We start from the raw sequence: 19,900 nt of genomic DNA, 5'->3' as shown, positions 1-19,900 counted from the left end.
GGGTTGGTTGAGGACTGTGCTGGGCTCTGGTAGGTTATCCTTCCCTCTAGACCACCCTGGCCCCCCAGAGTTCTGACTGCTGCATTGAGCCAGTGCCTACTCGACATGTTGAGGACTCATTCGTGCTTGGTGTCGGGTGCTGCCAGGGTTGGTGCGGGCCCTGGGCAGCTAGGGGGGACCAGTTCCCGGGTTTGGTCTGTCTACACAGCTTGGGGTGGTGCTCTGACAGGATCAACTGCCCTTTTTTTTATGCTCTGTGCCTCTTTAGCCTGGGCTGCTGTTCCTGTGCCTTGTTGGTGACCTACTACTGTGTGAGGTGTATGGCTGTCCGGGGTGATGCTACATGTCTGGTTGCCTGGGACTGCTGCAGCCTTCCAAAACCGGATCTACCTAGCCTTTGCTGCTCTTAGGTATGGAAGCAAATCGTTACCATATTTCAAATGAAAAAGCATTTTCAGAAATGCTTTTTCATTTTAAGAATGTGGCTGCGTTATTTGACCCATAAATAAAATTAGTAATCAATCATCCTATTTGCATTTGCATTTTCTTCTTCACTGCACATTTTATGCCATAATCCAAAAGAAAACAAAGCAGACATTGCTTTTTCGTTTTCGTGGTCTGCCCGCAAAGTACTGCCCAGAACTCGAAAACGAAAAAGCATTCCGAGCTGCGGGCGCAGAAGAGTGACGTCAGCAGCCGCTCTTCCTCAGCTCCCTGCTGACCGAGCTACCAATCTTGTTCGGTTCTGCCTGCCACTGCCACAAATTGAGCTCGGCCCTGCTGCAATTCAATCAATTTCTCGGCACGTTTGCAATGTAATGCACTGCAGACGTGCACAGCGCCCCCTACCGAACAAGATGGGTAGCTCGGTCAAGCAGGGAGCTGAGGAAGAGCGGCTGCTGACGTCAATCTTCTGCGCCCGCCGCTCGGAAGGCTTTTTCGTTTTCGAGTTCTGGGCAGTACTTTGCGGGCAGACCACGAAAACGAAAAATCAATGTCTGCTTTGTTTTCTTTTTGATTATGGCGTAAAATGTGCAGTGAAGAAGAAAATGCAAATGCAAATAGGATGATTGATTACTAATTTTATTTATGGGTCAAATAACGCAGCCGCATTCTTAAAATGAAAAAGCATTTCTGGAAATGCTTTTTCATTTTCAAATTTTACATTTCAAATTGAATTTTGGTATCTATTTGCTGGGGCATATTTTGAAAAATAAATCTCAAAAGTCTTTTTCATTTTAATTAAGTGAAAGAATGAGCAGTCTTGAAGAAGAAAATTAAAATGCAAATAGGATTATTGATTACTAATTTCATTTATGAGTTAAACAATGCTGCCACATTCTTAAAATGAAAAAGCATTTCTGAAAGTGCTTTTTCATTTGAAATATGGTAACGATTTGCTTCCATACTTAGGTGCTGTGGATTACAAGCCATCTAATGTTTTTGCCACACTTATAAATGCACACTTCCAGTAGACAAACTCGCACTCACACACACCCACTCAACACAAGCAAACGTATTTCTAAACATATGCTCACCCACCATCACACACACCTAGGACTAACACACGATTACTCAGAATGGTTGAAGGTCTTACAAACACAGGTTAGTATAACATCAGTGTGGCCTGCCAACTTTGATGCTGGATTGAATCTGGAATAAAGTTAATCACACAATTAGGATACTGCCTTGAGATATTTTTGTAGAGCAAAACTGCCCTGGCACATGTAGGCAACAATCTGCTCCAAATGGTATACCTTAAACAAAATTAAAACATCAGCCGCTGCCTGATTTTGTGGAATATAAATGAACTATTCTACAGTATTAAATGTGTAGAAGAGGATCATGGAGTGTCATTTATCCTAAACCCTTGTATCTTCCTTTGCCAATGCGGCAACTGTGGCTCAGAGCGTAGAAAGTAAGAATCTTGCAATCCAAAACTTGTGGGTTCAATTCCAGCTTCCTTCTGTCACATGTCGACGTACCCCTCGGCAAGGCACTGAACCACAAGTGGCCTACCAATCTGTGTATTGTGTATGAATGTGTGCGCATCTGTGATTGAATGGGTGGATGTCTCTAGTTAAGAGCGCTTTGAGTGGTCAGTATGACTAGAAAAGTGCTATATGAATTCAGTCCATTTACCATTAAAACACAGAACAGATACACATTATACGGACTGGGTGTAGGAAGGAGGTCTACTGCAGGTTACATATTGACTGCTTATAACCTCTCTGCAGAACTACACTTTAAAATACGTCAACTATCCTGTTTTAGAGTTGTGGAACATGAAATACATGCTTTGGATTTTTTATTCTGTTGACAAAAACATCTTGCTGAAGTTTTTCCCTTTACAAGAACCCTTTAAAGGAGAAGTTGTACATTTTAAAAAGCACAGAAAAAGTGAATTTTGTAAATTAGAGCACTTTTATGAAAATTAGATTTTTGTAAACCCACCACTCAGTGATGAAAACAGAAACTTCAGATTTTTGTGTCTGGGCTGTAGTGGTTCATTAATTAAACAAACTGTTCAACATTTTGCTAAACATTTTATATCCAAATGGAAAAAAAAACTTTTTTTTTTTAATTGACAAAGGTGTTAAGTTGTCTGCTTACTGTTTTCAGGTAATGTAATGATGTTTCAGACATGACGTCTATCAGGTTTCTGTGAATTGCCCCTGAAGCAACAAAGTCAATGGTACAACTTTCTATGTTACCATAAGTGACATGGCAGATCCTTCAAACCTTTCACATCTTCACAGCGGAAGATGTTACTTCTGACTAATCTTCCTGCTTCCTACTACTGCACTAACTGTTTATGCGCAGCTGCTTGGTGGGAGTAAACTGTGTACAGAGGCTGAGCAATGCTGCTAACAGTAACATACAAACTTCCCTCTGACAGTTTCTCAAATGTCACACAAGCTCAACAGTTATTATTACTCGTTCTGTGCAAAGCATAGTCAGTATCACTCGCTGACAGTCAGATTCTATGAATGACTCCTAATCCTGTGCTGAATTGCTGGAGAGATATTAATGCAGCATGCAGTTTTTCTAGTGCAGGCAAATCATACCCTAAGCAAATGTCTTTCACACCTTTTCTATTTATAGCCCTTTGTGGCCTGTTAGGTCTGATGCAGCCATGCAGATAGGAGATTGCAAGTCCAATTTTCAAACTCTGGAGAATGTCTTTTTATGATATATTTTGTATGTGAAACAACAGAATGGCATGACCAAAATGGTCAGAGCACACACAAAAAAAAAACTGACGATTGTCTACTTCCCCAGTTCTCGCTACCTCCTGTTACAAATAAAGGCCGCTGCAAGTGTGAGGACAGCTAGGTTTACAAATGAGCTGATGTGAATACGACTAACTCAGCCTGTGCAGTAAACTCATGTGAAATAGATTAAGGTAGAGGCACACTGGATCTACCTGTATTGAAAAAATAGCTTGAGTTATTTGGTTTACAATTAACAGTTGGAATGTTGCTTCGCACGTGAGTTTAAGCTCCAGTGAATATGTCTGTTAGAGAAAGGTGTGTGTGTTTTTTTTTTTTACCTCCAACATCAGAACTAAGATCTTGGAATTACCTGGCTGGCATGGGCGCATATTTAATGTATTTATTTTTTTAAGGATGGGCATGCTGGGGCTGCTGGCGTTGGCCACGTGGTTGGATGGGCTCCATGTTGTCATGGGCTGCATATCGGTGTGGCAGGTTGGGTTGTGTTGCAAAGGAGTTGTACCTTGTGTGAAGGGGGGGTTGGGTCACTTTTTGGATGTGGAGGCACCAGCATTTGCTTGACTGGCAAGTGACAGTGGAGGTGAACTGGGCTGGTGTTGCAGTGGTTGTGATGTTGTGTGTTTGTGGGGACATTTTGGGGGCCGTTAGCCCTTGGTGCGCAACACCTGCCGGGGACTGGTTGTGGGTAAGTTGATCCCGTGTTGGTGTGGGGTCAGGAGGTCTGATGTGGTTACGGGGCTTAGTGGTGACTGCTCTGTTGCGCTCACGTGCAGTGGCGTCACAAAGGGCCATTGCCTTGTCGTCGCAGCCCACTGTGTGGTGGGGGGCAGGATGCGGCAAGGGTTGCTTGGAGCAGGGGCTCTGTGTGGGGCTCACACTGTCTGGATGTGTCTTCGTCGGCTTGTCAGGGGCAGAGCGCTTTTGTGTCAGTGTGCTCCTGTGGTGAGGGTATTCATGGCATTTGTGTTTGGGGGCATATTCTCGATATCTGTGTCCTGGTTGGGGTGGCTCCGTGGGGAGGTTCATGGGGTACAGATTGGAATTCTTTGGGTGGTTTTTTGGCCCTGTCTCTGGATGGAGTCGGGGGACATTGGGGGCGAACAGATGAACTACAGTTATACTCTATATTGAGGTGTGGGTGCTGCTAAGTACAGGTCCTTCTAAAAAAATTAGCATATTGTGATAAAGTTCATTATTTTCCATAATGTCATGATGAAAATTTAATATTCATATATTTTAGATTCATTGCACACTAACTGAAATATTTCAGGTCTTTTATTGTCTTAATACAGATGATTTTGGCATACAGCTCATGAAAACCCAAAATTCCTATCTCACAAAATTAGCATATCATTAAAAGGGTCTCTAAACGAGCTATGAACCTAATCATCTGAATCAACGAGTTAACTCTAAACACCTGCAAAAGATTCCTGAGGCCTTTAAAACTCCCAGCCTGGTTCATCACTCAAAACCCCAATCATGGGTAAGACTGCCGACCTGACTCCTGTCCAGAAGGCCACTATTGACACCCTCAAGCAAGAGGGTAAGACACAGAAAGAAATTTCTGAACGAATAGGCTGTTCCCAGAGTGCTGTATCAAGGCACCTCAGTGGGAAGTCTGTGGGAAGGAAAAAGTGTGGCAGAAAACGCTGCACAACGAGAAGAGGTGACCGGACCCTGAGGAAGATTGTGGAGAAGGGCCGATTCCAGACCTTGGGGGACCTGCGGAAGCAGTGGACTGAGTCTGGAGTAGAAACATCCAGAGCCACCGTGCACAGGCGTGTGCAGGAAATGGGCTACAGGTGCCGCATTCCCCAGGTCAAGCCACTTTTGAACCAGAAACAGCGGCAGAAGCGCCTGACTTGGGCTACAGAGAAGCAGCACTGGACTGTTGCTCAGTGGTCCAAAGTACTTTTTTCGGATGAAAGCAAATTCTGCATGTCATTCGGAAATCAAGGTGCCAGAGTCTGGAGGAAGACTGGGGAGAAGGAAATGCCAAAATGCCAGAAGTCCAGTGTCAAGTACCCACAGTTAGGGATGGTCTGGGGTGCCGTGTCAGCTGCTGGTGTTGGTCCACTGTGTTTTATCAAGGGCAGGGTCAATGCAGCTAGCTATCAGGAGATTTTGGAGCACTTCATGCTTCCATCTGCTGAAAAGCTTTATGGAGATGAAGATTTCATTTTTCAGCACGACCTGGCACCTGCTCACAGTGCCAAAACCACTGGTAAATGATTTACTGACCATGGTATCACTGTGCTCAATTGGCCTGCCAACTCTCCTGACCTGAACCCCATAGAGAATCTGTGGGATATTGTGAAGAGAACGTTGAGAGACTCAAGACCCAACACTCTGGATGAGCTAAAGGCCGCTATCGAAGCATCCTGGGCCTCCATAAGACCTCAGCAGTGCCACAGGCTGATTGCCTCCATGCCACGCCGCATTGAAGCAGTCATTTCTGCAAAAGGATTCCTGACCAAGTATTGAGTGCATAACTGTACATGATTATTTGAAGGTTGACGTTTTTTGTATTAAAAACACTTTTCTTTTATTGGTTGGATGAAATATGCTAATTTTGTGAGATAGGAATTTTGGGTTTTCATGAGCTGTATGCCAAAATCATCCGTATTAAGACAATAAAAGACCTGAAATATTTCAGTTAGTGTGCAATGAATCTAAAATATATGAATGTTAAATTTTCATCATGACATTATGGAAAATAATGAACTTTATCACAATATGCTAATATTTTGAGAAGGACCTGTACATCTTGTATTAATTAGTACCGTGTAATTGTTTGTCCCTGGGGTTTTTCTTTTTATTCTCTGTTTTTCTGTTATTCTGCAGGTGTAGAAGCAGACATCAGGGATGGTTATCTTGTATTCTCTTTCTTTATCTCCTTTATTCTTATTTTCTTCTCCCTTTTACCTTTTTGCCCCATCTCCCTCCCTTTATTTCTTCTTTTTTCACTGTCGTTTCTGTCTCCGTGTCCATTATATTTGAAATAACACCAAAGCAATTTATAATACAAGTTTTTATATATATCAACTGGAGCATTACAGAGAAAGCCGTAATGCTCCACTTGTGAAAGTAAATCTGTTGGGCTTTTTCTTGGGACTCAGACAACAATTCTGAGTGCTACTCTGCCAGACAGGACACGTTTCTTAAAGAAGAAAAAAAAAAAGAAAATGTCTTAGGAGGTGTCAATGAACACAGGCTCCTATCCCATGCTGACTGAGTCTGCTGTACATGTTTTTAAGACCTTACAACGCTGTTATGATCAAAATCATGATATCTGAATCCCCTTAAATACATTTATTTTCTTTGAAAATAATCCGTAAAATCATCAGTAATTTCTAACTTTTGTTTGTGCTTAATAAGGTTTTCGGTACCAAGTTTTATTTTGTTTTTCCTCAACGCCTGGACATGCTCAACATCACTAGATGACTTTCTTTAAGGCCATTTCTTTCCTTTGTGTCCGATTCGGCACTGGTGCAATCCCAGGTTGGAAGCCACCCAACAGACTTTGCCAGATAGGCCAGCTGCTACTTCCCTGAAACACAAAATAAACATCAGATCATAAACAGCTGTGTTCTGATACTCCCCATCAGCTGAACTGAAAAATGAGACAGCAAGAACTCCAAGTCAAGACAGCCAGCCCAGGTCACTGAGAGGTGACACTACTAAATCTGGACCACAGTAAGAAATTCTAGATTTTCTGATTTGTTGGTGTTCTGGTCTGAGAAGCTAACTTCTCCTCCTGTGAATTTTTCATTATTGATTTTTCAAAGAATTTGCTTTAAAGTTACCATTAGATATCAAGACTCAGGATTAGTCCGAATGCCTTTCCTTTAAAGTTCAGAGACAGACCAGAAACACTGATAAAGTTAAACTTTGAATCAACTTTAATATTTTGAACACTGACCAAAATGTATTTTTAAGTAGAGTTAGTTTTTACATTTATTTTACGTTTGAGTTTGTTACCTATTATTTTTCCAATCATGAAAAGTTGATTAGTGAGATTATTAATGAGTTATGTTATTGATTCTTTTAGTGTTTAGCTCCAATATTCATTTAGTTTCAATAAAAAGTTTATATTTTCGATTCTTAAATGAAATCTTATTTTTGATATTAATTATTCATTCCTTATTGGAATGTATATGATAAGACCCCAATAAGGAGAATCCTTCCTCAGATTAAGTTTTCAATAAATATGACACTGAGTCTTATTTTTAAATAAGAGACTGATTTCTATTTAATGGCACTCATAAATTATTGCTATAGTTATATAGTTTATTTTCATACAGTCTATTATAAGTTTGCTACATTTCTGCCTTTCCAAGTTGGTATTCTAACCTCCAGCCCTGTGGGAGTTGCAGTTTATTTTTCCAACTTAGAACTTAGCATTTCTGAATTTTGACTACAAATCAAACTTTCCATCAGACATTAAATTGATGGATTGTGGATTTTATTTTGATTTTAGTTGCTCATACCAGAGGCTTAAAGATGCAATCAACCCCACTTTTACTACATTTCCTTCAGCGATTGTTACACAGTATTGCTTCTCTGTTATTCTCAGTGATACAACTATGGTATCAGTTCTTTCATTCTCAGATAACATTCAAACCAACACATTTTCCAAACAGAATATTTCTTGTTTTTGGCCAGTGAGCTCATAAATTACCGTCTATGATGCATAACCTCTGTGGTTGACTGTAAATCCCTTCTTTGATGCTGACCCAGAAAAAGCTGATCCTGCTTTGTTTGTGATTTTACAAGTAATTAGACAAAGGTAGGTGAGAGCAAGTAGTTTCACTGGATTAGCTCTGATGAAAGGTTAGAGCTGATGGTTAGAAAACAATCATGAGAAATGGGAGGGAAGGCAGAGAGTATAAAAAGAGGAAGAACGGGGAGGAGCGAGCAGAGGGCTGAAAGTAACTTTCAGAGTTAAAGATAGCCAGCCTTCCTGTGTTAAACTGTGTTGAGCTTTTCTGCCTTCTCCTTTCCAAAAAACTATGGACTAGACCTTCAAATAAAACTGGCTCACTTTGGAAAGTTTCATGCCACATTTTAAGGTAATCGGAAATCTCTTTTCTACTTCTGTCAGCTCCACGTTTCTCTATCTGTGTTTGATATTCGCAGCTTTGCAGCTGAATTGCAGATGTTCTGTATGGGGAAAACTTCAAATTTAATTTAAAAAATAGACATATCAGTAGACCACACCTGGAAACTTCATCTGTTTGTGCTTTTTCAACTTTAGGCACAGTGTGCATGTTCTGGTAAATGCAGAATTAAGGATTTAATTAAAGCAACATTTCTAAGAAGTAGCCTTAAAGTGGGGAAAAGTTTTTAACATGCCTGGAATGCTCCTAGACATTCAGGTCTCTGCATGTGAGGACATGGGGAAAACGAGCAGATGAAGCTCTGATATCCCTTTGCTTTCTCGCTCATTTTGCTCCCAGTGAGCCCATTGGAATTCTTTAGTGCTGATGTAAAGAGCCTGGTGTGTGTTTTATGGCTTTTACAGAAGGGCCCGAGCCTCTCTGGCAATATTAACAATAATATCCGACTGATCAGTCAGACAATGCCTTCACTATTCTCAGTTTTGTTGCAACAGCTGCTGTCTTTATCTCCCCTGGGTATAACTGATAGTTCCTTTACTGTAAAGCTTAATACATATTAACAGGACCTGCTGGGAGTTTTTGTCAGAGAAATGGTTACACTCCTGCAATATAAACTCAGGATTGTTCCAAGGCAGATCAGCTGAGTTTTAGGTCGAAATACATCTTTAAAAACAGTCTATTATTAATATATGAAGTTGTGGAAAACTGAAACTGCATGTTCACCAATCATGCACTTTGACATGTGCATGTAGTGCATGAAACAACTGTCACAAAGCTGTTTTGTGAGTTATTATCCTGCAGGCCTGAGAAGCTTCCTGAAACTTCTGCACTTCCTTCTCTCTCCAGTAATAGTTCGTGTGATTTTTGTACGCCATTTGAATATTACCTAAAAAAGAGAAGCTTTTATTTAAATGTAGTTATGATCTATATTTTATCTGATGTCTCTGTGGAAGTTGGCTTTGGCCTAATCTTCCTGTCATTGCTTTTTCACCACAATTTGGCATACAGCCTTCTTTCACTGTCACCACACTGTTTTTAAGCAAGAGAAAATAAGTTTGTGCTGTTTTCTACGTGCAGCTCTTTCAGACACCCGTCCTGTAACACTGGCTGTCTGCAGATTGGTCCAACATGTATCGACCTTCTGCATTTTCATGCAATTCGAACTTGATCTGTGTGGTTACTTGCAGATGTCTTCTCAATTTTAATGTAATTAACACTGAGCAACACTTGGTTTGGCAACAGATCAAAGACAAATGGCAGCAGCATTAAATCTATCCACTCAGTGCTCAGAGCCAAACTCTTTTTCCCAACTGCTACATCCTATTTTGTTGCATACCACTGATGTAAGAGTTGATTTTAACATTTTCTTTGAAAAGAAAAAAAGCGAACGCTCACCCTTTTGACCTGCTATGTTTTAATTTTCGAAACCAAATACCACAGTATTCACCAGGGATGAAGTGAAACCGAGCTTCATTTGAGCATTCAAGCTGAAAAGTTGCCATGTTGCAGCAATGCCTGGTTAAAAAAACAAAAGCAGACTTCTCTAAGCTTAAACATTTCATAGCTGTTTTTATGAACAATATTTTTGGGAACCTTGTTACTGCAAATGCATTTGCATTATATGGCTATTTACACAAAACTCTGTGGTTATGAACACAGCGAGTTGATTTGTGGTCTTCTAAATGACCTTCCCATTTGAAACATGTCCAGCCAGAATCTGATGAAACAGTAAAGCAGGGTAAATAATCAATAAAATCGAATTTACTTGATCTGCTACAATATTTCAGTTTCTTACACTATATAATTATCGTAACTGATGGTTACTTTGGTGAAATGTGCCTAAAAGGTTCTGATTAGCGGTACGTTTCCAGTGGAAAGGTTATTATAACGGGCCGATTCGGTCCTCTGTGGTTGATAACTACGGTTTCCTCTGTAAATAACCATCTAATGCAAACATCATGGGCTTTTAAAGGTTTAGAAGAGAGGGTTCGGTTGAACTGCCATCTCATTCTTCAAACTGCAGTTGTTTTTACTATAAGTTGGCTGATGCAATAAAGATGCTAAGAAGGTTCTTCCCAAACCAGTTCCGTTGCTAAACTGGTTCACATCAATGCACTCGTTCACCAATCAGTGTCCCCCTCCTGTCCTTTCCTACTGTCATTCCATACCTGTGTGTTTAAAGATATCTGTTATATCAGTTTGTTGTTAAATATTTTCATTAAATATGAAGATAAATGATCATAAATGGTCACATCTCACAAGTAACTACATTTATTTGTGTATTATTACCTGAAAACGTTATATTGCACTCTGTTCTTATTTATGGTGTTTCTGATTTCTGTTAAGGCCAGCTGACTCCTCTGAAATATAGGAGAGTTTGACTCGTGATCAAATCTAAGTACAGTGCTATGAAAAGGTATTTGCCCCAGATGTTTTCTGTTTTTGTCACTTAGAAGTTTCGGGTGATCAAACCTCCGTATTAGACAACGATAACCCAAATAAATACAAAATGCTATTTTCAAGTAACTTCCTTTATTAGGAGAAAAAAAACCTATCCAAGCCAACTATGACCTTAGCAACAGCAAGGTCTACTTAATGCCTCTAAATCTAGCCAGGAAGCGAGTGTGGAACAAAAAATACCTTGACAAGTTAAAAGATTCAGTTTCACTTGTCAAATATAATCATATCACCACATTTCCTTACAGCAGACTATATAGAAAAATGTAATTCTGAGAGCATGCTGAGATGTATCTAAGAAACATCCCTCGGTATGTTTTAGCATTTTATACCTTTTTATAAAGTCGGGTACAAAGCAAGCAAAAGCACATAATGGCAAAGAAATTCTTTTGTCAGGAGTTGCAGGTGGGTTCATGAAGATTAACAACCAATAAAAATGTTGTTAGTGGCATGTTTAAAACTCTGGAATTACCTTTGCTTTTGATTGGCTTAATTAAAGGAAAACAAACTGTGAAAAACACTGAGCTTCAACATTAATACTCAAAATAACACTGCCTTTTATATTCTCGCTGTTTATTCACCTGTCACCTTCACTTGGTCTAAACTGGTCTTTTTATAGCAACAGCCATCATGATTAAAATCCTGCTCATTATTTAACTCCTGTCTGGGAGTGCTGCTGGTACTGATTAGGGATTTCTAGCATTCCCAAACGCAGCATGTTGTTTAAAACTCTGTTAATCAATTAAAGCATCTGTTTACAGGGATGCTGATAGCAATAATGTGATCTGTATGAATAAACTGTCTCAGTGTACTGTAAAAAAAAAACAACCCAGAATAGGCTGAATCAGTTGGGACAGAATTAGAAGAGGCGCACCAGCTCTAAGCACTGCAGCCACTGTGGTGGAAAAATGTGTGAGTTATCCACTGCAGACTAGATACTAGCTCCTGTCTCAACACACTGCAAGATGCGATTAAGGCACCATTTTGCAGTCTCTGAGATTTTGTAAATGGTCGATACAGCGAAGGGGTTTGAAGTCAGCCCACCTCTGTTAGGCCTCTGACTCGCCGAGCAAGGTGGTCACAGGATGACTTGTAACAGGGTAGAGGGAGTGATGTAGTGAAAATTCATGGTTTATGCATTCAGCCAGCTGCAGGGTTAAAAAGCAAATACAAGACACTTTTCTAAGACTTCAACTATGAAGATGAGATATACGATTTTTAATCTGAAGCATTTCATCAACCTCTTCTCTTCTCATTTATGAAAGGCCAGAAGGATAGGTTGCTTCTTTGCTGGCGTAAAATAATAAAAATAACACAATGTTTTAACCATCTGCCATTACATTACAAAAATGAAAGGAAGGGTGATTTTCTAAAATAGCAAATTGTTCACTAAAGCAACAATGAGTCCTTTTTAAGTCATTGGATGTTTTCAGACCTGAAACACTGAATGCAAAACTGCCCATGTTTAAATACTTTTTCTCCTAGGCATACAGGCTCGTTAGGGTGTGGCCCCATAAAGAGGCAGGAACTAACCCATAGAGGTTAAGACAGAAAATAAAAAAATGCAATTTAAAATATATTGTTTTAAATTACAGCACCCACAACTTCCTCAGACCCTTCAAACAAAACCTAGGGTTTCTTTTAAAGAGTATATTACAGTCTTGTTTCACACATTTGGCTTCCCATAGACACCTATGTCAACCTCAAAGACATGGAGCTCCTCACCAAAGATACACTTTCACAATAAAAAGCGGAAACATGGAAAATGCGGGTCGGCAGTGAAAGGGTGTGATTATTTATTAAAATATAGGTTAAAAAAAGCAACTGATAAATCCTGTATTTTATTCCTTTTACATGGTTTTATTATTGTTTCAGAGATGCCTACCTCTCCTATCCGAAACAAACTTCTTGGTTGAATGAAAATAATTTGAAATTTAAACCTGCCAGGGGCAGGAATACGTTTGGGGCCTAAATGTAGTTGTTTTTGCCCTGAAGAAATAAGAAACCTCACCTCCGAGTTTAAGCTAAGATGGGATCAGAATAATGTCTATATTCATTTAACTGGGAAGAAATTCAGCCCTAGGTATCATACCTAAACCAGAATCTTGTAACAATGCTGTAGAAGACGACAGCATATTTAACCAATTTCAGCTTTGAAAGTCAAATTCTAAGAGTTTCTTTAGCAAAGTTCTACTGTCCAGTTAGGTCTTGGTTCCTTTTATTGAAAGACATGTCAATGAACTTAAAACTAAGCCTTTATCAGGTGAAATGATCAAGCTATGGATGTTTTCTCTAATAATCAAGAGAACTTTTATCTACAGATGGATTCAGTAGCTAAAGGTAAAGCTTATGCTTTCTGTCTGTAGATGAGTGATGAAAGCAGCAGCACCTCTTCCTCTCAGTTGGTGGAAGACTTTGAGGGAGAGCTGGATGAAGAAGTGGACAGTGAAGAAGGGAAGAACCAGAAGGACAGGGGCAGTCCAACCCCCAGTCTGTCAAGCTTCGCCTCTCTGCGTGCTGTCATACGCATCAAACAGAAGTACCAGGCCATAAAGAGGCGCCGCCAGGAGATGGCCCTCGGGCTGGGAACACAATGTGGCCTCACAGGGGCTCCCAGGTGCACCAGCCCCAAAATCTTCACCTTCAACGGACTTACCCCCCCTCCCTTCCCTGCCATTCCTTCTGTCCCTCAGAAGAAGAAGAAAAGAGGGAGAAAAAGAGATGTGTTGTATCCCCCTGAAAGACAACGCAAAATGCCTAAGCAGGAGCGCAGCCGAGCAACTTCCTGCCTGTACCTGCTCTTCGTCATAGTCTTTATCCAGGTAAACCAGTAACAACCCTTCTCATCCAGATGGTGCATATCTGTAGACATTCTCACTTTGCTTTGTCTCTAGTTAATTTAAGGCACAATTACATAGTAATTGTGGAAAAGCAAAGAATATAAATCTTTTAATACACAAGGGAATGCTAATGTATAATATATTGTATAATATTTATAAGTATGCAGTGGGTGGAAATCAAACAAGAAGTTAAGTCACAATAATGGCCTAAATTAAAAAGAAAAAAGCAAAATATACAAAGACTTCAAAGAGACTAAAAACCACAGAAATCTACACAGAGGCTTAAACAATTTGAAAAAAAATGACAGAAATTAACTTTCCAAAAATGTCTTGGAAAAAAGATGCAAAGCAACCCAAAAGGGATTCAACGATGTTTTAACAAAACAAATCTCAACAAAAAGAGGGAACATTTAATAAAAAGAAATGTGCTAAACCATCAGAACTGACCTCACCATTTTAAAGTGGTTTGTTTTATTTCAAGAGTATTTTATTGCAATCTTAATCTTTAGCACCAGATTTTATGGAATCACATATACTGCACCTTTAAATGACCTTTCTGTTAATACGGTCTAATCACTTATCAGTTAAATAAAGTGAGGAAATAAGGGACAAATATCAACACAATGTGGATGTTAACAAAAGGAATAAAAAAATGAAACTTTGACACAAGAAACCTTTGATAAAAATGAACAATGCCCAAAAAGAGAGCCATGAAAAAGACACTCAGCTGTTATTTTATATTTTAAAATTTTGTATCAAAGTATTTCACCAAAACAAGATGCTTAAAATGTATTAAAGACTAAATACCTGCAAATCATGAAGAGTTGCATTCTGTGTGTAATGCTCAGACAGCAAACATGTGTGACTGAGATGCTGACTCTGACCAGCTCATGTTGAAAACTGAGCCTCAGATTGCCTGCTACTCCGCCCCCTGACTACACAGTAAAAGCTGAACAAATGTGTTTTATCCTGTTTGGGTTTAAATGCAGAATAGACTGAACCTTTTCCCTGCAAACTTTGTCAGCTCTGTGTTCGTTCGGGTTATAAATAGCGCCCTGTCATTATTCAGCGGAGTGCGGTTGATGCAGATATTTTTAAGGTGATTAAGCTGTTCATACCCCGCAGCACTGTGGATAGATTTCTACAGTAATTACAAGCTTCTCAGCACCATTAAACAGAAACCTATTACAAGTTGTATATCTGCAGTTACTAACAGTGTTCTAAAGGCCTTGGTAAGAATATTTAAAGAGGTTTCCATCAGCTCAAAGTATTTATGATACCCTTCTTCACCTTTTCTGTTTTAATAAAGCTATTTTTCTCAAATTCATTTTTTGAAGTTTGTTTATATATGCAGCATGAGTTTTTATGCAGAATGATTTACTATGTCAAAACTAGTCTCTGATAGCTACATGTGTTGTGGGTGTCCCTCACAATATGAATCAGAATATGCTTTGTTGGCCAAGATTTAGTGCACAAATAAGGAATATAACTTCGGTTTCAAGCGCTCATATTTTACAGACAAAAGGTATAAATATATAAACCTTATTGGAAATAAGATAAAGGATAACAGGAACAGAATGCACTTGTATGTGTAAGCCATTTTTATATGAAAAAAAGAAAAATGAAAGGCAGGTTACGGTTGTGCAAATATGCTTTTTTTTCTCCGTTTCAAATGGCTTTGAAATTGTTGCAAATAGCTTTTTGTAGCGCCGAAATGAAGGTAAAAGTTTGTGTCCAGGATGTGTGGGGTCTACAGCGATGTTAGTCCTGGATGGAGGGAAGGTCAACCCCGATGGTTTTCTCTGCAGACCTAATAGATGATAAAGTTGCATAGTTTTCACAGATATTTACCCAAATAAAGGAAAGGAGATTCTCTTTAACAAACTGTTCTCAAAATAGTTTCATTGTTGGTACTAAATGGTCCAAACTTTCATTCTTCAAAGGTTCTACAGGTTAAAATGTAAAACTAAATTTATATCTGTGTATAAATGGGAAGCCTTCATTGCAGGTATTTGTGTGGAACCAACCTCACAAACATTGTGGTTGCACCAGATGTCTCTGAATAATGCACACTACATTTAACTGATATATATCCACTAGTGGCCACTCGAGCAGCAGATTTTGCAGCACTGGTGGCCTATTCAATAGTAGCTTAACAGGAAGAAGGTTAGGGAGAGAAGGGGAAGACATGCAATAAACACGGGTTTGTGAACCGAACTGAAGTAGGGAAGAGAAAACGACTCGGAGAAGAAGAATAATGCATTTTGTATATTAGCACAAATATACTGCAAAACTTTGATGTAGATTTTTATTTTTTAAAGATATATTTTAAAGATGTGTAGCATTACCTATACTTTTGGACAGATAAAAATATGTATATCATAAAATGCATGAATGAAGCTATGCAAACTATTTATATGTGCCTTCGGATTTATAAAATGTGGGATTGTATCTCCTCAGGTGTACAACGCCATAGAGAACCTGGATGACCACGTTCTCAGATATGATCTAGAAGGATTGGAGAAGACTCTGAGGCGCGAGATGTTTGGGCAGCAGGGGGCAGTAGAGGGTCTGCTGTCCCACTTGAATGACTACTTATTTACATATGTTCACAACAAGCCTTTGGTGGTGTCCATCCATGGCCCCAGTGGTGTAGGGAAGAGCCACCTGGGGCGCCTTCTAGCTGGACACTTCCGCTCGGTGGTGGGTGACACCTTGGTGCTGCAGTACTACGTGCTTCACCACTGCCCCCAGGAGGCCGATGCCATGCAGTGCGCTCGTAACCTCTCCACTCTAATCTCGGAGATGGTGGAGAAGGCCGAGGAAGAGGAGAAGATCCCGCTCTTCATCTTTGATGAGGCCGAGCACATGCACATGGAGATCTTCGACGTGCTGTTGCAGCTCGTCGCCTCCAAACAGTCCAACGAATACCTGAACGCCATTTACCTGATCCTGAGCAACCTAGGCCATGCACACATCACCAAACACATGCTACAGAACTCCTCGAGTATTCCCATGGCAATGACAGCCTCAGGTCGCCACAGCAACTTCGTCAAAGAACTGACTCCCATTTTACGCAAGACGCTGGAGAAGCATCATTCACTGTGGTCTGAGGCTGACATCTTACCTCTTGGTCTTTTGGAGAAAGGTCATGTGATGGAGTGCTTTTTGGAAGAGGTTACCCGTGAGGGCTTCTACCCAGATCACAGCAACATCGAGCGCCTCGCAGGGGAGATTGAATACTACCCTGCAGTTGGAGGCCGCGAATATTCCCAAACAGGCTGCAAGCAAGTGGTGGCAAAGGTCAATCTGCTGTAAAACGCTCTTCATGAAACCTTTGAATCCTTTTTACATTCCTTTTATCCATGAAGAATAAAGGTGTGAGAAAAGAGCATGAGAGCGATGAATTATGAAACTTGACAAGACAAAACTCAAAGCCAAAGTTGGCAGGAGAACCAGAGTTGGATATTTACCAGACTCATGAGAGCTTAGGCGCTGGACTCTGCTATGGGAAATAAATCCTGTGAAAATGTTTGAAAATATTCCATACACTCCTTTAAGGGTCGGTCCACCCAAATTACATAACAATAGTTTATTACTCACCACTGTTAGCATCCCTTTCCATTGATCACATTATATGAAATAGTTTCCCTGGATATGGCAAATACCAAAATACCATTATGACAGCAGCTGGTATGAAATTCTCAAGAGATGAATACAGCTATGTTGGGTTTATGGTGTTATTGTATTTACATAAAAATGCATAGCATGACCTAACTGCTTTTACTTAAAACAGAAAAGCAACAATTTATCCTGTTGTAGCTTAAATAATATTGATAACATCTTGATTATTGCAGCTATAATGTTGTATATATCATGTATGTATTGTTTTGATACACAGACTTATATAGACTGCAGTCATAAATAACCCATAAATTTAGTAGTAGTTTTTTATAAACATTCCTTTTGTGAAGAATTTTACACCTTTTTGCTCTTCTGCTCTTTACAGAGTCTAGAGGGCAGATTTTAGCTGGCTAATTAGTTGGGCTATTTGCTCAGGTAGCCAGCCTGCAGTCAGACGTGCTACTCAAAGCTTTCTAACTGTTGTGTGGACACAGGGTCACCTGGTTGGTGGCACTCCTAATTTTCCCAGTCCCAACTGTAGCAGCCTTATTTCAATTAGCTGAATGGCAGAACACAGCAATAGGTGGGTGAGGGGCACTGCTCTGACATCTCCTAAAATGTTACAACAAAACATTTTAATGGCTGTGTAGCTGTTACTTTTTAAAACCTTTGTTTACCACAATACTAGTAACCAGCCAATTGCCATCTACCAACAAATGGTCACATGCTAACATTTTACCATACTATGAATCAATAGTATTATGAATTTAGAAAATTATTATTTACAATTTAAATATAATAGAAGGCTGAATTAATTTTAACCTGTCTAATTTATCCATACAATAATTTGTTTTCAATTGTTTTCTTTTTACTCTTGCCCTCATGTGACTTTAGTGGTCTTTCTACTTTAAAAAAGAGACCCTGATATTTCTTTTGGTTGCACCATGAAGGTAACCAGCACAACTGTTTTCTTATATGCTATTCACCAATGAGAAGTCTACAAGGGTGTGTATTTGGGTCATGATTGGTTAGAATTTCCTCAAAACAACAATCTAAGCTTACAAGAACCCCTTTTCTCAGGAAACCACATTTGCAATTTGCAAGGTGGGTGAGCTGTTGATAGAAATATTTACTATGTTGTTGTATTTGGCCCTAAATCCCTTTTAATCTGTATCAGAGTCAATCTGAATAATTTTGAAAGAATTCTTCAGAAATATTATTGTTTGGATGTGGTGGTATAGGAGGTATTTAAAATATGTCTGTAAAATTTGGAAATTGATTTTTGGCCAATTTTTAAACATTTAAGTTTGAAATTATAGAGCCACACCTATAAAACTGAGTAACTCTACTGATTTGGATTAATTCGCCATGACATGACATTTAAAAAGGGACAGTTATCCTATACCAAAAATAATGTACTTGGGTCTTTACTGTATCTTGCTTTGGTTTCAGTTCACCCAGCCAGGATGTGTATCTGGGCTCCATATAGACTTTGCTCTGGATGGATGGGTCCTAGGTTGGCCTAGGCTCACAATGGACTTATGTGGTACCCACTTCGGTTGACTGGATAAAAATGCACTAAACACATACGGCCTTCAGTACAGGTCTTAGGATGGTCTTAAGAGGATATTAGGACACATTTAGGACCCATGTGGGTCCCATTGTCATCTGACCCCACATCAAAGCTATGCAGTGGTTCTTAAAAGTGTCCACAACCCTGGTAAAATGCCACGTTTTTGTGATGTAAAAAAAATTCAGAACTCTTTCCACATGTACTGTGACATTTATTCTGCACAATTCAACTCAAGAAAAAAAACCAGCGGTAAAATGAAAAAAGACAAACAAAAAAAAAAACAAGAAAATCAAAAATATAAAAAAAATTAGAAGAAATGTGCGATGACCCGGTTTTGTTATTTATATTTACACTTGTGTATCTTTATGCGAAGATGAATTGGGTGGACTAATTCTTCAAAAAAAGTAGGCAGCTCAAACAGAAATGACTCCATGAAAACTGAAGAACATGCGTTACTTGATTTTGTATTGCCACAAAAGGAATACAGAACCTTTCTTTCAGAACCTACATTCAACTACTAAATTACCAGACTGAGCAATTTCTCACGCGCTGATGATTGAAACCCAAAGGCCTGTTTTCTCTGACAGATCTGTTACCATCATGCAAATCATGCATGAGAAGCAGACGCTGACACTGTTTCTGCAAACAGCAACCAGACTTGTGCTTGCATTCTGTAAATTGCTCCTTTTATACAGAACATGCTCAATGACCAAAGTTTATTTATTACACAATCGGATATGTTATGATTTACTGCAGGTTTACAGCCAAGGGAATGAACTTGGAGTCGGCACAGACCCACACCAGCCGTTTTAATGATTTTGTGGATTTGGGAGGGTGGATTATTTTTGTTGTTCAGTCATCTACGTGTTTATGTCCTGTGTCATGAAAAGTAAAAGTAAATAAAAATGCTTATAAACATGCATGCTGTGGGATTCCTGATCTAACAGTAGGTGCGGCATATGTGTAAGATGTTTTACAAAAAGCATCGCGTAAGTGAGCCAGAAAGTTCAGTTTTGGTCTTAGCAGAGCAGAGCACCTTCTTCTACATGT

General features: G+C 39.5%; 1 protein-coding gene across 2 annotated transcripts; it reads left to right on the top strand.

Moving 5' to 3' along the window:
• Window positions 1-8,173: 8,173 nt before the first annotated feature.
• On the top strand, window positions 8,174-19,770 carry tor4aa (torsin family 4, member Aa). Of its 2 annotated transcripts, XM_047371723.1 has the most exons (4): window positions 8,186-8,308; window positions 10,703-10,772; window positions 13,180-13,635; window positions 16,114-19,770. In XM_047371723.1, the coding sequence occupies exons 3-4, from the start codon at window positions 13,180-13,182 to the stop codon at window positions 16,969-16,971; spliced, it is 1,314 nt and encodes a 437-aa protein (XP_047227679.1). In that variant the 5' UTR covers window positions 8,186-8,308; window positions 10,703-10,772; the 3' UTR covers window positions 16,972-19,770. The 2 variants fall into 2 exon arrangements, with proteins under 2 accessions (XP_047227678.1, XP_047227679.1); XM_047371722.1 differs by lacking the exon at window positions 10,703-10,772 and having other exon boundaries at window positions 8,174-8,308.
• Window positions 19,771-19,900: the final 130 nt, after the last annotated feature.

This window comes from Girardinichthys multiradiatus, chromosome 8 (assembly GCF_021462225.1).
Source record: "Girardinichthys multiradiatus isolate DD_20200921_A chromosome 8, DD_fGirMul_XY1, whole genome shotgun sequence".
Taxonomy (NCBI): domain Eukaryota; kingdom Metazoa; phylum Chordata; class Actinopteri; order Cyprinodontiformes; family Goodeidae; genus Girardinichthys; species Girardinichthys multiradiatus.
The sequence above is the reverse complement of the archived record's forward strand: the minus strand, read 5'-3'. Positions and strand labels throughout refer to the sequence as shown.